At 40.4% G+C, this 15,145-nt stretch overlaps 1 protein-coding gene across 2 annotated transcripts in view; it reads right to left on the minus strand.

The window, feature by feature from the left end:
• Positions 1–498: 498 nt before the first annotated feature.
• CBX1 (chromobox 1) overlaps positions 499–15,145 on the minus strand; it is a 29,951-nt gene continuing 15,304 nt past the window's right edge. For both annotated transcript variants that reach the window (XM_058705582.1, XM_058705580.1), the window contains exons 2-5: positions 5,712–5,888; positions 5,205–5,382; positions 4,540–4,634; positions 499–1,997 (exon numbers count right to left, since the gene is read on the minus strand). In XM_058705582.1, the coding sequence (XP_058561565.1) occupies positions 1,853–1,997; positions 4,540–4,634; positions 5,205–5,382; positions 5,712–5,851 (558 nt within the window). In that variant the 5' untranslated portion in view covers positions 5,852–5,888 and the 3' untranslated portion in view covers positions 499–1,852. The remainder of the gene's footprint in view (positions 1,998–4,539; positions 4,635–5,204; positions 5,383–5,711; positions 5,889–15,145) is intronic.

The raw sequence follows: 15,145 nt of genomic DNA on the forward strand, positions 1-15,145 counted from the left end.
TCTCTCTGCCCCTCCCCTGCTTGTTCTCTCTCAAAATAAATAAACTAAAAAAAAAAAAAATGGATAACGTTTTAATTCAGTGATCAAACACGAGGCCAATTCCTGTAAACTTTGGAGTTGAGCTAAGGTCACATAAATCTACAAAATACATGAGCCAAGAACTAAACCTAACTCAAAAACCCACGTTTCCAAACTTATCCTAGTTTGGAAGTGCTAGCAGGTTACAGAGCTAAATAAACCGTTTGAGCAATATGAAGACAGAATGATGTGACATTCTTTACACAGTATCTGTAGCAATTGTAAATGCTCAATAAATATTTACTATATAAATGATAAGACCACTCAAAGATTCAGGCCAGGCAGGCAGGAGATTTTTAAGTTTACAGTGTTCAAGAAGTAAAACCAACTGTGGAAGTTGCTTCCTTATAGGCTGAACTTAAAGGTTATGAAAGGCAAGGAGGGTTTTTGGTAGTACTTAATCAAGACAGAAATCAACGATTATAAATCTATAGTTTTATTAAGACAAAAACTGACAATGTGATATGAAGTTTACATTTAAACAAAGTTTTCACAGAAACCTAACACATGCCTAAAAAGATTTTACAATGGAGTTCTAGATACAGGTCTAGACGATGTCAAGAACTGATGTATCTCTTGATTCAAGACAGCATTTTGGGTATTAGTTAATTCTTAGGATTAAAAAAACTTTTTGTTTTGGGTTTTAAAGTGAACCACTGCCCCAGTATGAAAGTTTAATCTTCTCCTGAGACCAGGGCTTTTGCAATCACTCAACTCTGTAAGTGATTCAGTGAACTTGTGCTGTCAGTGACTGAACCCTGCCACCAATGATTTCAGAGTTCAAAGTTCAAATAACAGGCTCCAAGAGTTTTCCACCCTAAGAGCGTGGGCCCTTGTCTTTTTCTACTCTCTCACCTTCTATGCCACCCTCTTCCCTTCCCCAAATACCTCAGCCAGTGGCTTGGATGGACAAGCTGACGTTTAAAACTTCATAATTGGAAAATAAAGGGTCTTATCAATTTCAAGAATTAGCACCTCTAAAACAGAACCATCTGCCTCTGCATACGCTCCAAAAAGACCTTCCCTTTTCAACCAGTTTCCTTCCCCAAAATGGCAGCTTTGGTAATTTATTAACTGGCTTAGTCCTCTGCTGGGAACAGCATTAAGCTCAGGCAGGGAACACCTTGGCTTATAAGTTTCAGGCATTCACAGCTTTTGAAGTCTCTCACAGTCCTCATTTAGGTTGCCAATGACCTTTTTGAAAAGATAAAATATTCTGGACACAGAACCGAATCACCACAAGTTTGTTCTTTCCATTGTTTCACCATTTCCCCAATCAGGCCCCAAATTTTAACAAAAATGATCCTACCCATCTCCGTTCCTTCCCACCCCCGACCCTCCCACCCCCAAATAATACACCAGTAATAGCCAAAAACTACACACATGCTACGCTGTAAAAATGCAGAGTTAACACTATTGGGAAGAAGGCTGTGGGTTGTGGAGATGCGCTTTGAAGATCTACAGTATCTTTTGCTTTCCCACACACCCATTCTGCAAGTTCTGTCCTTCATGGAAGGCCCTTTGCCTTTCTCAGCAAAGTACAGAATGGGCTGCCTTGCAACACTTCTCCTTCCCCTCCACTGGGATGGGTGTGCAAACTACACAGCATGGAAAGGCTTTAAAGCACTTGGGCTGCTGTAGGGCACAGAAACGATACTGGCTCTTCAAAGGACATCTTCTCAAGCCACCTCTATGGTGCCAAGACAAGTAGAATTCCTTCCCTCCCCACTTGAAACCCACAGTCAGATGTGACAGGGGCTGGTACTCAGGAGAGTTAATTCTTGTCATCTTTTTTGTCATCATCCTCCGAGGGGTAAGAATGCCACGTCAGCCTTTCCTCATAGAAGGATATGACCACCTGTGGGCACTTGACATTGGCTTCCTTGGCAGGGACTAGGTCAGCCTCATCAGAATTTTTCCTGCAGAACAAAGCAGAGAGACTTTGAGACCAGGTGCTGGTGGTCTCTTGACTTGGATCGCACAAGGGATAGGGCTTTAAAAGTATTAATTCAAGAAGAGTAGCCTAGGGAAGGGTGATAACATGGCCCAAGCAGCATTTAGTGGAGTGACATCCTCAGAGATCTTCTACTGAAAATCCTCTCTGGGTATCTTTGTTAAAAGCTAAGTCACTTAACTCAGTCTATCACATCTGAACCTCGGCAAGGCCACAAAAAAATCATGACTCTCAGATTCTTGAAGAGCAGAGAAAAACTAGGGGCACCTGGGTGGCTCGGTTGGTTAAGCATCCAACTTCGGCTCAGGTCATGATCTCAGTTCATGGGCTCAGACCCCACATCGGGCTCTGTGCTGACAGGCCTGGAGCCTGCTTCACATTCTGTGTCTCCCTCTCTCTCTGCCCTCTCCCCCTTGCACTCTGTCTCTCTCTCAAAAATAAATAAATGTTAAAAAACTTAAAGAAAAAGAGAAAAAGAAAGAAAGAAAGAAGAGAAGAAAGAAAGAAAGAAAGAAAGAAAGAAAGAAAGAAAGAAAGAAAGAAAGAAAGGAAGAAAGAAAGGAAGAAAGAAAGGAAGAAAGAAAGAAACTACTATAATCTTCCCAAAGTCATATCTCAGCTGCCATGAACCCATGGAGACATCTCAGCTTTGTAATAAAATGTAATACCATGTTGGATAATAAGATTTAATACCATTGGCTCTTGCCAATGCACTGACTCATAATTACACTGTTTAACATTACCAAATGCCATGCTCACACAGATATTCCACAACTCCCAGGTGCTTTGAAATGGTGCTTCAACACTGGGAAGTAGAAAATAAGGGACTGTTACATAATTCTTTATATTTTTCTGAATTTAAGATGGTCTCAAAATGTGAAATTCACATACATATCGCAAGGGACTTAGCAGTAAAGCCACTGGGAATGTCCTAGATGGGAGCAGTAGCATTAAGGCAGATAGCAGATATATAATGGGATCTGTGATGAGGCACCACCCAAAACTTCCACAACTCGGCAACAGGTACCAAAGCCAGAGAGCCCCAAGGAACCAGGGTTGACTAAGCTGGTAAAATAGGCTGTTGAACAATGGACTGAAGAGAATGGGAGGGAAAAGGAATATAACAATATGGGAGCCTGAAGCAGGCTGCCCTTATTGACAATTCAACACCTTCTGAGGAAAGTTCAGTCATTTTATGGCCAAGAAATATTTGCTATTTTGGAAATGGACAAGTATCTCAACTTTCCAGGAAAATAACCTTAAAGTGAACTTGGTTTTATAATCACAATCTTACTATTTCAACCTGTAGTGTTACATTCAGGTAGAACCTTTACAAACAGCAGTAATTCAATTAAAGGAGTGTAATCTTAAACAATATGGAGATACTAATGTAACCCAGAATGGTCACATGCAGACAGAAAGTATATTCTAATTGGACTGTAACTCCTGGTATTGATCCTTCCCCCCCCCAGATGCAGCACCTTAAAAATGAACTTTTCTCCTATGGGCTAGCAATATATCAGCTAAAAGATGATCAGATTCAGTGAACACCTAGGGAATGCATAATAAGAAAACAGAGTTTCAGCTAATTGTGACATAGGCTTCCAGTAGTGTCAAAGTTAGGCCTCTCTGGCCACCTTCTAAACAAGAGGAATGAAGAGTAGATATGAGTTTCCAAGAAGGGTCTAGACTCACAAAAGGACAAAATCCTTAGAATGCTGCCTTGACTGGCAGAAGTTAGGAATTATTTACTCCTACATTTTTTTTAGGACAATAATTGAGACCCATGTGGGGGAAGAAAATAGCACAAGCATTTTTCAACAAGCAAGAAATAGGGAAGAAAGCCTTTCTTTTGGATAGAGTAGGGGGATTTTAGAGAATTTGGGATTAATTACAGTTCTTAAAATTCTCAAGACAACTGTTTTCATTAAGCCGTTTCATGGAATATTACTACCATTGGTATTTATACTTCTGGAAGGAAAAAAAAAAGCCTTATTCTACACTCAGTATAGTAAAGGGGACTTGCTGACCCCTACTGGCTGATCCTGGAATTACACAATTGGCACAAATGAGCAAGGATCTATCAAGGACAAAGGAAGAGCTACAGAAATTCTTAACCCTGAAAAGTTAACAGAAAACATCTGATCCTGGGGCCAGCCCGATCTTTATTAAGGAGGTGGTAGAAGGGGAGGGTGGTTCAATCACATTTCATATCTTTTTCCTTTATTTACAGAAGTGAAATGTGATTCCTCCCCACACCTTCTCCATTCTGGATTTTCTCCCACCTCCTAAAAAATGGGCAAAGACTGAGAATCCTAAGGGCCCCTACCTGTATAACTCATGAGTCCAGGTTGGCAGTCAGGCCGAGGGTCACTATCGAAGGACTATGCCATCTTAAAGATTTCACACTTGGGCGACTGGAATTTCGAAGGTCCAGCTCTTTTCCTCTGGCATGGAACAGATGGGGAGAAGAAAAAACCACCACACAGAGCCACTGGCAGACTCACCATTTCATCAGGAACATGAGTTCTCCACTGGAGTCTGTAGCTCCAATAATCCGCTCTGGCTCCAAACCCCGGGCAAAGCCTCGTGGCTTTTCTGACTGTGAAAACCAGATGAATGGAACAATTTTAATTATATGGAATTGTTATCCAGACTGGAGTCATTCCGGTTTCTCTGATTAATATAATGACACTCTTGCCAATATTCCACCAATACCTTGGCTCCAAGTCACAGGCCTTTTTGCATCCTTGGGTGATTCTTCCATCAAGGTCTTAAGGTTTCCCCATATGTAAAAAGGGACATACGTCTTAAGCAAAATAAATGTTCACAACTGTTTCTTCCCCTTCAGAAGACAACTTACTTTAAGGTACTGAATAGATGAAAATAGCTACCTTACAGTTGTAATGATTACAATACTGAAAACGATCTTTTTACGGGAATGAATTTAGTTGCACTTCTTCCTGAACCTCAGATAAAATAAGTATAGATTAAGTGAACCCCCAAAACACTTTGAAAGCATTAGCATATCTAAGATTCCAGAAGGAATGAGAGATGGCTGCTGAGGTCCAAGAAACAGCAGAATAAAAGTATTTAACTTTAAATTTAAAGAGTTTTTAGTTTCTTTGACAGCAGTAGGAATTCTAGACTAGTAAAAATTTTCTCTCCTTACCTCTTCTTTCTTCTTCTTTGGTTTGCTCTCCTCTCCCTTATCTTCAGAATCAGAGTCAGCTTTGCGCTTGCCTCCCTCTGATTTATCTGTCTCATGTGCTGTTTTCTGTGACTGTAGAAATTCGGCAATGAGATCAGGGCAATCCAGGTTCTCTTCTGGCTCCCACGTGTTATCCTCACTGAAATCAGAGGGCACAGTGAGTCACACTTTCCACTCAAAGTTAGCACACTCATACTAAGGAGACGCACAGGATGACAAGAGCTGGTGCCCTTGGAAGAGAGGAGTTAATGATGATGAGGAACCAGATTTTGTCCAAGATCAAGAACTTGGTAATGCTGAAATTTCTTGGTGGGCGGGAGGGGAGATAAGGGACTTTTAGACCATAAGCCATGGAGGCCAGGCCTGGGTCACACTACATATTGGAGCACTCTAGGCCTTGCACATTACTAGACTCCTGAGAAAGTTGGTGACTACATGGATGGATTTAGCCAGGTTAATGAAACTTACTCTGAGAACCCCTTCCACTTTAGGAGGTACTCCACTTTGCCCTTTACCACTCGACGGTCAAGAACTTTTTCCACCACATATTCCTCTTCCTCCTCTTCTAGCACCTCCTCCACTTTCTTCTTGTTTTGTTTCTTCCCCATAGTGCCCGCCAGCTTTCTGGTCTAAAGGGTGACGCTGCTAAAGTGACAAAATAAAAAGGGCATTAGGGCACACTTTTCTTGGTTAGGTGAATATTCGGATGGTTAGAAACCCAGGGGCATCACTGATGACTTTAATAGTGCATCCTTGTATTACGTATTCCACCTTTTCGGCTTCAGTAAAAAATAAAGTTTTCTAATATGTTCTGATATGAAAGCTAGTTCATAAAAAGCCCCAACCAATCTCACAGCAAAACTCCTTTATTCTTGCATAATCACCTAACACTTTTATACCTATTCTAAGTTAAAAAGTTTCCAATACCCCTTTTAGTATAAAGCATGGCATCTAAAATGTTATTCAATTGAAAGTAAGAGTCCTAAAAATAAGGTATAAACATTAAACTTACATACATATAACCCTCTGATTCATACTTTCATCATATCACTAGACTTCCAGCTTTTACAGTGCGAAGCAGCTTGTCCTATTTATCAAACATCTGGTTCAATTTTCCCCTTTGTATATGCATATATAATACAATGCATCCCTCTGCATTGTTACAACATCCTCTCCTGAGTCTCAAGGTTCTTTTTTTAAAAAGTTTGTTTATCGGGGTGCTTGGGTGGCTCAGGTCATGATCTCACAAGCTCATGAGTTTGAGCCCCACGTGGGGCTTGTGCTAACAGCTCGGAGCCTGGAGTCTGCTTCGGATTCTCTGTCTCCCTCTCTCTGTTCCTCCCCTGCTCGCACACTCTCTCTCTTTCTCTCAAATATAAACATTAAAAAGTTTTTTTAAAATAAATAAAATGTTTATTTATTTTGGGGGGGGGGGCAGAGGGAAAGGGAGAGAGAGAATCTCAAGCGGGATCCGTGCTGCCAGCATAGCCCGACACGGGGCTCAAACTCATGAAACATGAGATCATGACCTAAGCAGAAATTGAGTTGCACGCTTAACCAACTGAGCACCCACAAGGTTCTTTAGGTGGTCTTTTCCAAATGCCATCAATGATTTACAATGTGAAAGTTTCTTCTTCGTTTCTTATTCTACTTAGCTTATTTCTGAGGTTCAGAAAGACTTATAAAAATGCCAGAATGACCATGAAATTCTCTAATTGGGGCACTGCAATAATTTGGAAAATGAACAGGAAAAAAAGAGATAGTTATCACAGATAATAAAACCTGAGTTAATTCTTTTGTAAAATACTTCTTTAGGCTGAGTGACTTCTAAGGATTTTTTCCAATGCTAAAACTCTAGTCCCCTATAAATCTATTTTTAGTCCTTCAGATACAATTCGGACAGCTGGCAGGCTTAAAGCCATTTGTTTACCAATTTGCGTCAGTAGGTGGCGCCATAAGATACCAACACATCAGAACTGATCTACAAAACTGGCCCCAAATCTACAAATTCAGGGATCACAGCTGCCACAATGAGATACAAAGAATCAAGAGAATGGCAGATAATTCAAGCCAAATTACTACCATCTATGAATTTAAGATAATGCTGATTTGGGGCTAAACTGGTTGTTCATCCTTGGGAAAAGGAGTCTTACTTAGCCTAGGTAGAAACTCTTCTAAATATACTTTAGGGGTGCCTCACAGCTGGCTCAGTCAGAACAGCATGAGACTCTTGATCCCAGGGTTTGAGTTCGATCCCTACGTTGGGTATAGAGTACATAAAAAGAAAATATTTAATAAACAAACTTTAAAACTGACATGTACAGAATGTCTTTTTGAAAAAGTCCACTATAGTCCATATGAAATATAACAAATTTTCATGGAAGTCAGGATCATCATTATGAATCAGTTAAATTATCCACAGAAATTTTGGTTTATACTGAGATATTCCCATGTCTGCATATATGAGCAATGTGACTTACTGAAACATTTAACTACTAGAAAATCTGGACACTGGTGGATACTGGAGATTCAAGAGAATAAGAAATGCTTCCTGCCTTTCTGATGCTTAATGTCCGATAAGAAAAATGTAGATACCACTTCCACTTAAAGGTATTCTGAACTTTTGCAAGGTAGCACGAAACACTGTTTTCTGGAGTGCTTTTAGTATGGTCTAAGGCAACACCTAAGCCCCACCTTTACAGAGGGGTTCAGAACATTACCTGTGCTCAGGTAAGAGGCATCTTTTCAACCCTATTCCTTCTCCATTTACATACTGAAGAATCTGCTTTGCTTTCCTTCACCCCCCCACCCAGTCCCTCTATCTTTTAGAGAAAATGCCACACGTTTTCCCTTCCTTCTTTTACTGAATCAACTTATCAGTGGATTGCAGTTAGCTTCATGTGCCTTTGATTCAGAGGCTGTGTGTACTTCTTTCTGGAGGGAGATGCTTTCAGGTTTTCAAATTTCTGACTGCTATATGGCAAGTGTTATTTTATGAGGAAAGAAAAATCTAATTTCCCTTCTGGATTGTGTTTCCTTCCAAGAATAAATGCTCTCTATTCCTTGCTTTCTTCCACTGTGAGTTGAAGAGGTAAAGCAGGATTCACTGTCAGTCTTTGGTTAACATGCAGAGAAAAATAAACTGACCATCACCTTTAGATAACAAAGGTTACCACAACTCCCTGGATTAATTTGGTCTTGGACATTGGAAGATACTCCCTTTCTCAATTGATGGAAGGAAAATAATGGGTTATAGACCATGCAAAACAGTAATTGTTCCCTAATAACTTCTCTACCAAGTAATTAAATTTAAGAAAGTAAAGGAAAGGCATTCTATCACTAAGGCTTCAGAATCCAGAGTTATTTAAAGCCCCGTGTTATCCACATTAATAGTTATACTTGTCTCACAAAAAGAAATAGCACTGAATACTGCCGACTGTCCTACTATGAACCAAAAGGATCAGGACAGCTTCTGGTTTATCTCTGGCTACTGTAGGCCTCTTCTCCCTGTATCATTAGCATGGTCCCAAGGAGGAAGAGTCATAGAACAGAACAGTTTAACTAGCTTAACTCACTGTCTTGACAACTCAAGGGGTGCCTGGGTAGCTGAGTTGACTAAGTGGCCAACTCTTGATTTCAGCACAGGTCATGATCTCACAGTGTGTGCTTATGCCCAGCATTAGACTCTGCACTGAAGGCATGGAGCCTGCTGGGGATTCTCACTCCCTCCCCACCCCTCTCTCAATATAAATAAAGAAGCTTTAAAAAAAATAAAAAAGAAGAACTCAAAAAAGTGAAGAATAAACAGACTCCCACTTCTCTCTGAGCCTTTTTTAAGGAGAGAGTGAGTGGGGAAGGGGGAGAGGGAGAGAGAGGCAGGGAGAGAGAGGCAGGGAGACAGGGAGAGAGAGAATTTCAAGCAGGCTCCAAGCCCAAGGTGGCGCTCCATCCCAAAGACCTTGGGATCATGACCTGAGCTGAAATCAAGAGTCAGAAGCTCAACAAACTGAGCCAACGAGATGCCCTTCTCTGAGCTTTTTTTTTTTTTTTAAATCTTTTTTTTAATGTTTATTTATTTTTGAGAGAGAGAGAGAGAGAGAGAGAGCGAGAGAGCGCAAGCGGGAGAGGGGCAGAGAGAGAGGGAGACACAGAATCCCAAGCAGGCTCCAGGCTCTGAGCTGTCAGCCCAGAGCCCAACGCGGGCTCGAACTCCCGAACCGCGAGATCATGACCTGAGCCGAAGTCAGACGCTGACTGAGCCACTCAGGCGCCCCTCTCTGAGCTTTCTTAACTGGCTCATCCCAGCATCTACCTCAGGTACCAGATTCTTTATATTAGAGATTCTCAGCCAGGCTTCCCAATTTGAGTTTTTCTCTTATTTATAGGTAGTTCTATGGGGGCCTGAATAAGCAGTTTGTTAAAATCAATGTAGAAGTTGATTAAAAATGCAACCCACTCTTCCTATAGAATCTATCACCTTCAGAGGAGCCAAGAGCCCTCTTAAATATTACGAGTCAATTCTCCTATGGTTTCCAAAAGGATTATTTCAAGAGAAATCCTCCCTGAATATGACAGTCTCCAAACACTAGCAGGGATATCTGGAATTGAGGACTCTCAATTGGAATTGCTTGGCAAGGAAATTTCAAAGTAACTCAAATCAGTGTAGTAGCACAATGGAAAAATGCCTTTCATCAACACAACTTGCCACTCCCCACCCCCACCCCCCAGGCATCCTGGCAACCAAATTATGGCATCAGTTAGAGAACATGGCCTATGAACATGGATGATCATAGAACATTTATGTCAGAACTATTTATGACAAAACATCGAAGAGGTGTACACAGGGTGAAAAGTTCCTGATTAACTCAAATCTTAATGTTTGGACAGGTCTTCTTAAGGCTTATGATGTTGCAGATAAAAAACCTAGAGTTGGGGTGCCTGGGTGGCTCAGTAGGTTGAGCGTCTGACTTCAGCTCAGGTCATGATCTCATGGTTTGAGTGTGATCTCTGCGTCGGACTCTGCTGTCAGCACAGAGCCCGCTTTACTTCGGGTCCTCTGTCCCTCCCCTCCTCTCTCTGTCCCTTCCCCCATGCTTTACCTCTCCCTCTCTCTCAAAAATCAACAGTAAAAAGAAAAAAAAACCCAACAAACTAGAGTTAACTAAGCTGCTATAACTTTTATCTAAATATTTACTGAGTCTGCCACATTTTAAGATGCCTAAAAAAAATAATACACTTGTATCGAACTTTAGAGTTTACAAAGTGCTACCTCACGTTACATCATTTGATCCTTCAAAACCATCCCGTGAAACAAACCACTGAGATGTTACCGACACCTCATAGATAACAGATTACAAGAAATAAATCACCTAAGGTCACATAATTAACAGAGCAAGCACCTCAGTAAGGACAGCAAGGCTGAGTGAGCTAAGGGCCCTGCTGCACACACACAACTAGGAGCTAGCCACATATCTGTAGGAAGTCTTCCCTTTGGCCTGTACAAGAAAAGGACAGAGGTCTCTTTAAGTGGATCCTTCCTACAGTTTGTCATCAGTAAATAAGGAAGTGACTGATAATGATTTTCTTTTGAAAAGACCTTGTTGGGAATGCAAGCTGGTACAGCCACTCTGGAAAACAGTATGGAGGTTCCTCAAAAAACTAAAAAGAGAACTACCCTATGACCCAGCAATTGCACTACTAGGCATTTATCCAAGGGATACAGGTGTGTTGTTTCGAAGGGACACGTGCCCCCCCATGTTTATAGCAGCACTATCAACAATAGCCAAAGTATGGAAAGAGCCCAAATGTCCATCAATGGACGAATGGATAAAGAAAATGTGGTATATATATACAATGGAGTAATTATTCGGCAATCAAAAAGAACGACATCTTGCCGTTTGCAACTACGTGGATGGAACTGGAAGATATTATGCTAAGTGAAATTAGTCAGTCAGAGAAAGACAAAAATATGACTTCACTCATATGAGGACTTTAAGAGACAAAACACATGAATATAAGAGAAGGGAAACAAAAATAATATAAAAACAGGGAGGGGGACAAAACAGAAGAGACTCATAAATATGGAAAACAAACTGAGGGTTACTGGAGGGGGTGTGGGAGGGGGGGATGGGCTAAAGAGGGTAAGGGGCATTAAGGAATCTACTCCTGAAATCACTGTTGTACTATATGCTAACTAATTTGGATGTAAATTTTAAAAAATAAAAAATAAAATTAAAAAAAAAGAGGGAAAAAAAAAAGAAAAGACCTTGTAAGGTATGGCTGTTAAAAAAACCAATGATTATGATTCCTAATTGGTTACTGGAATACAAAGGTATTCATTGTTAATTAAATCAGGAGGCAGTAACAAAGCATTGGTTGTTAGGGCCCCAGCAAGTCTTTGGAATCTTTTAAATCAACAAGTGCTAGATGGTGCAGATTTTGTGAAGTTAAACACCTACCAAGGAGGCTGAAGACAGCACGGAGAAAATGCCAATTTTAAGAAACCAAAATTTATCTATAGTGTCCCAATGAATCCAGGAATGATGTAAATCTGAAGCAAGAGTCATGAACTCATAGCTCTTTCAAGAGAAAAAAACCCACACATCCTCCACTAAGGCAGTTAGAAGCTAGAAAACAGGAACAATGCTACTTGAAAGCAGAAGGCAGTATAGTATCAGATACAAGGCATTTTATTTTGTTTTTGAGTAGCTGGTACTGATTTCTTGCCAGCTTGAAAGATCAAATTCCAGGTGTCAGTACAAGGTAACAACCACAGACCTCTGAAACCAAAGCAGTAGGGCTTTTAGCTAAATGTTAAGAAAAAGCATTCAGAATGTTGGTCTGGTGAGGTGACCACCTTTACTAAGGAAGAATTCATAGGAAAGCAGACTTTGAATAGAGTTTTCACCCATAAGAATCAGAATGACCTACGGAGTTTAAAAATACAGATACCCAGATCCAATGACATAGAAAGTACGGTGTGTGTGTGTGTATGTATACACACACACACACACACACACACACACACATATATAATACACACATACTAACCATAATATAATGTATTCATATTCAATTACAAAAATATTTAATGTAGGAAATTACAATTCCTTGGCCCAAAACCTGTCAGCCTATTTATGTTTTTTTTTAGTGTTTATTTATTTTTGAGAGAGAGATAGAGCACGAGCGGGGGAGGGGCCGAGAGGGAGACACAGAATCTGAAGGAGGCTCCAGGCTCTGAGCTCTCAGTGCAGAGCCTGGCATGGGGCTCGAACCTATGAATTGCAAGATCGTGACCTGAGCTGAAGTTGGATGCTTATCGGACTAAGCCACCCAGGCGGCCTAGCCTGTTTATGTTTCTATACATAAACACAGATATATATTAAGTGAAAATAGATATTATAATCCTACAATTTGCCTTTTAATAAAACGTACTATATCTTTGACACTGTTCCATAAAGATCTCCATTAAAAAAATTTTTGTAATGTTTATTTGTTTTGAGATTGAGTGCTAGTGGGGGAGGGGCAGAGAGAGAGGGAGACTGGAGAATTCAAAGCAGGCTCTATGTTGTCAGCGCAAAGCCTGACATGGGGCTTGAACCCATAAACCGCAAGATCCTGACCTGAGCCAAAGTCAGATGCTCAACCAACTGAGCGCCACCCAGGTGCCCCAAAGATCTCCATTCTTAACAAGCTGCACAGTATTCCATATTGTATGGACACATCATATCTAACCATTTACCAAGTGATGAAAATTTGGGTTGTTGCCAATTTTCTATTATTACAATGTTCTTTGAACATGGCATCCTCATCTTTAAAACCTCCTTAGCAGATCTGTATGACTCTAGATCTTAGGGTCATGAGTTCAAGCTGGGTGTAGTTTGCTTAAAAATAGATAAATAAAATAAAAAGCTCCTTAGGTGATTTGATGCATATCCTTGGATAAAAGCCATTGCTAGAAGAGGATTGGCAGAAACTACATTCCTCAGGTGAAATGACACAATTACAGATATAAATCAATTCTCAGAGTTAGCTAAAAGGCAGGTGAACATTTTACTTTCTCCATCCAATTGAGAATTAAGACTGGAACAATAAACTAACCAATGTTCGTGAAAACAAAACGATCTCTGTTTCACATTCAACATCATTCAATCTAGATTTTTTTTTTTTTTTTTGCTACTAGCAATTGGAAGAACACTGCTTGAAGGATCCAGGATCCTTATATAGTTCCTTCCACCAAAAGAAAGCTAGTATGAGCACCAGAAAAGTCCCTTTCCTGTCCCTACCTCTCAAAACAACTTTATGCCTCTAGGTAGTTATATGTATTTGCTCAGTTTCCTAATAAGCAAAAATAGTATAACAACCCTCATGGGATTGATGCCTTTGAGGTGAGCTTTTATGACCTTCTAGGATTAAATCTATTTATATATTTGCGTATATGTTCTACTTCATTAGATTACTGCTTCAAGTTTAAAGATAGCTTTCGGAAGCCCAAAATATTAAGACTCAATAAGAAAACGGCACTTCCATCGGGTGTATAGCTGAAATTCATGCCTAAGTTTTTAAAACCAGAGAGCAACTCCAGAACACACTCAAGAAGGACCCAGGTCTGGCTGGAACCAATAATGACGAAAAAGAGAAACCAAGATCTCATTTCTAGAAAACCAAGACAGAAGAGCTGCCAGAGACTGAAAAATCACATTTCATATATCTTAAGTGTAGGAATTTCTTCTGCTCTTCCTTTTACCTGGCCTATACAAGAAAATGGCAAAAGGAATTTATCTTCCTATGAAGACAGATGAGAGAGGTGAGAAAGGAAGTTCTAAATACAATGGAAAATGTCAACAAAATGGTTTATTTGTGAAAATAATTTTAAGATTTCTGAAGATCAAATACCAAATACCAAAAATCAGTTTTGATGATCCAAATAGTAAAGTTTTATAACAAACTTTAAAAGTTGAGATTTCAGGCTCAGTTTTCTTTTTTTTTTTAATATTTATTTTCGAGAGAGACAGAGATAGAGACAGAGCACAAGCAGGGGAGGGGAAGAGAGAGAGACACACACACAATCCAAAGGAGGCTCCAGGTCTGAGCTGTCAGCACAGAGCCCGACGTGGGGCTCGAACCCACAAACCAAGAGATCACAACCTGAGCCAAAGTCGGGTGTTTAACCAATTGAGCCGCCCACATGCCCCACAGACTGTTTTTACATACTAACTTTTTAAAAAAGGCAGCCATCCAATTAAACGAACAATGGTCTAAGTATTCATAGCACATTTATTGAGTTCAAGACAAAAATGACAATCATCCTTGATTTCATTCCACTCATCTTCCATATCTAGCCTCTTATTAAATCCTATTTAGTATGTATCTTAAATATCTTTCAATCCATACATTTTTCTAGCCCTACTACTACTATCATCCTATTTGCAAGCCATCATCATCTCTTGTTTGGGTAACTCCTGACCAGATTTATTCTCAACACTAGCCCCTCATTTAAAATGCAGGTTTCAGGGGGACGCCTGGGTGGCTCAGTCGGTTGAGCATCCGACTTGGGCTCAGGTCATGATCTCACGGTTCGTGAGTTCGAGCCCTGCATCGGGCTCTGTGCTGACAGCTCAGAGCCTGGAGCCTGCTTCCGATTCTGTGTCTCCCTCTCTCTCTGCCCCTCCCCTGCTCATGCTCTGTCTCTCTCTCTGTCTCAAAAATAAATAAAACATTAAAAAAAAATTAAAAAAAAAATAAAATGCAGGTTTCAGGATGCCTGGATGGCTCAGTCGGTTAAGTGTCCAACTTCGGCTCAGGTCATGATCTCATGGCTTCTGAGTTTGAGCCCCACATCGGGCTCTGCACTGACAGCTCAGAGCCTGGAGTCTGCTTCAGATCCTGTCTCCCTTTCTCTC

The sequence above is a fragment of the Neofelis nebulosa genome, chromosome 16 (assembly GCF_028018385.1).
Source record: "Neofelis nebulosa isolate mNeoNeb1 chromosome 16, mNeoNeb1.pri, whole genome shotgun sequence".
In the NCBI taxonomy this organism is placed as follows: Eukaryota; Metazoa; Chordata; class Mammalia; order Carnivora; family Felidae; genus Neofelis; species Neofelis nebulosa.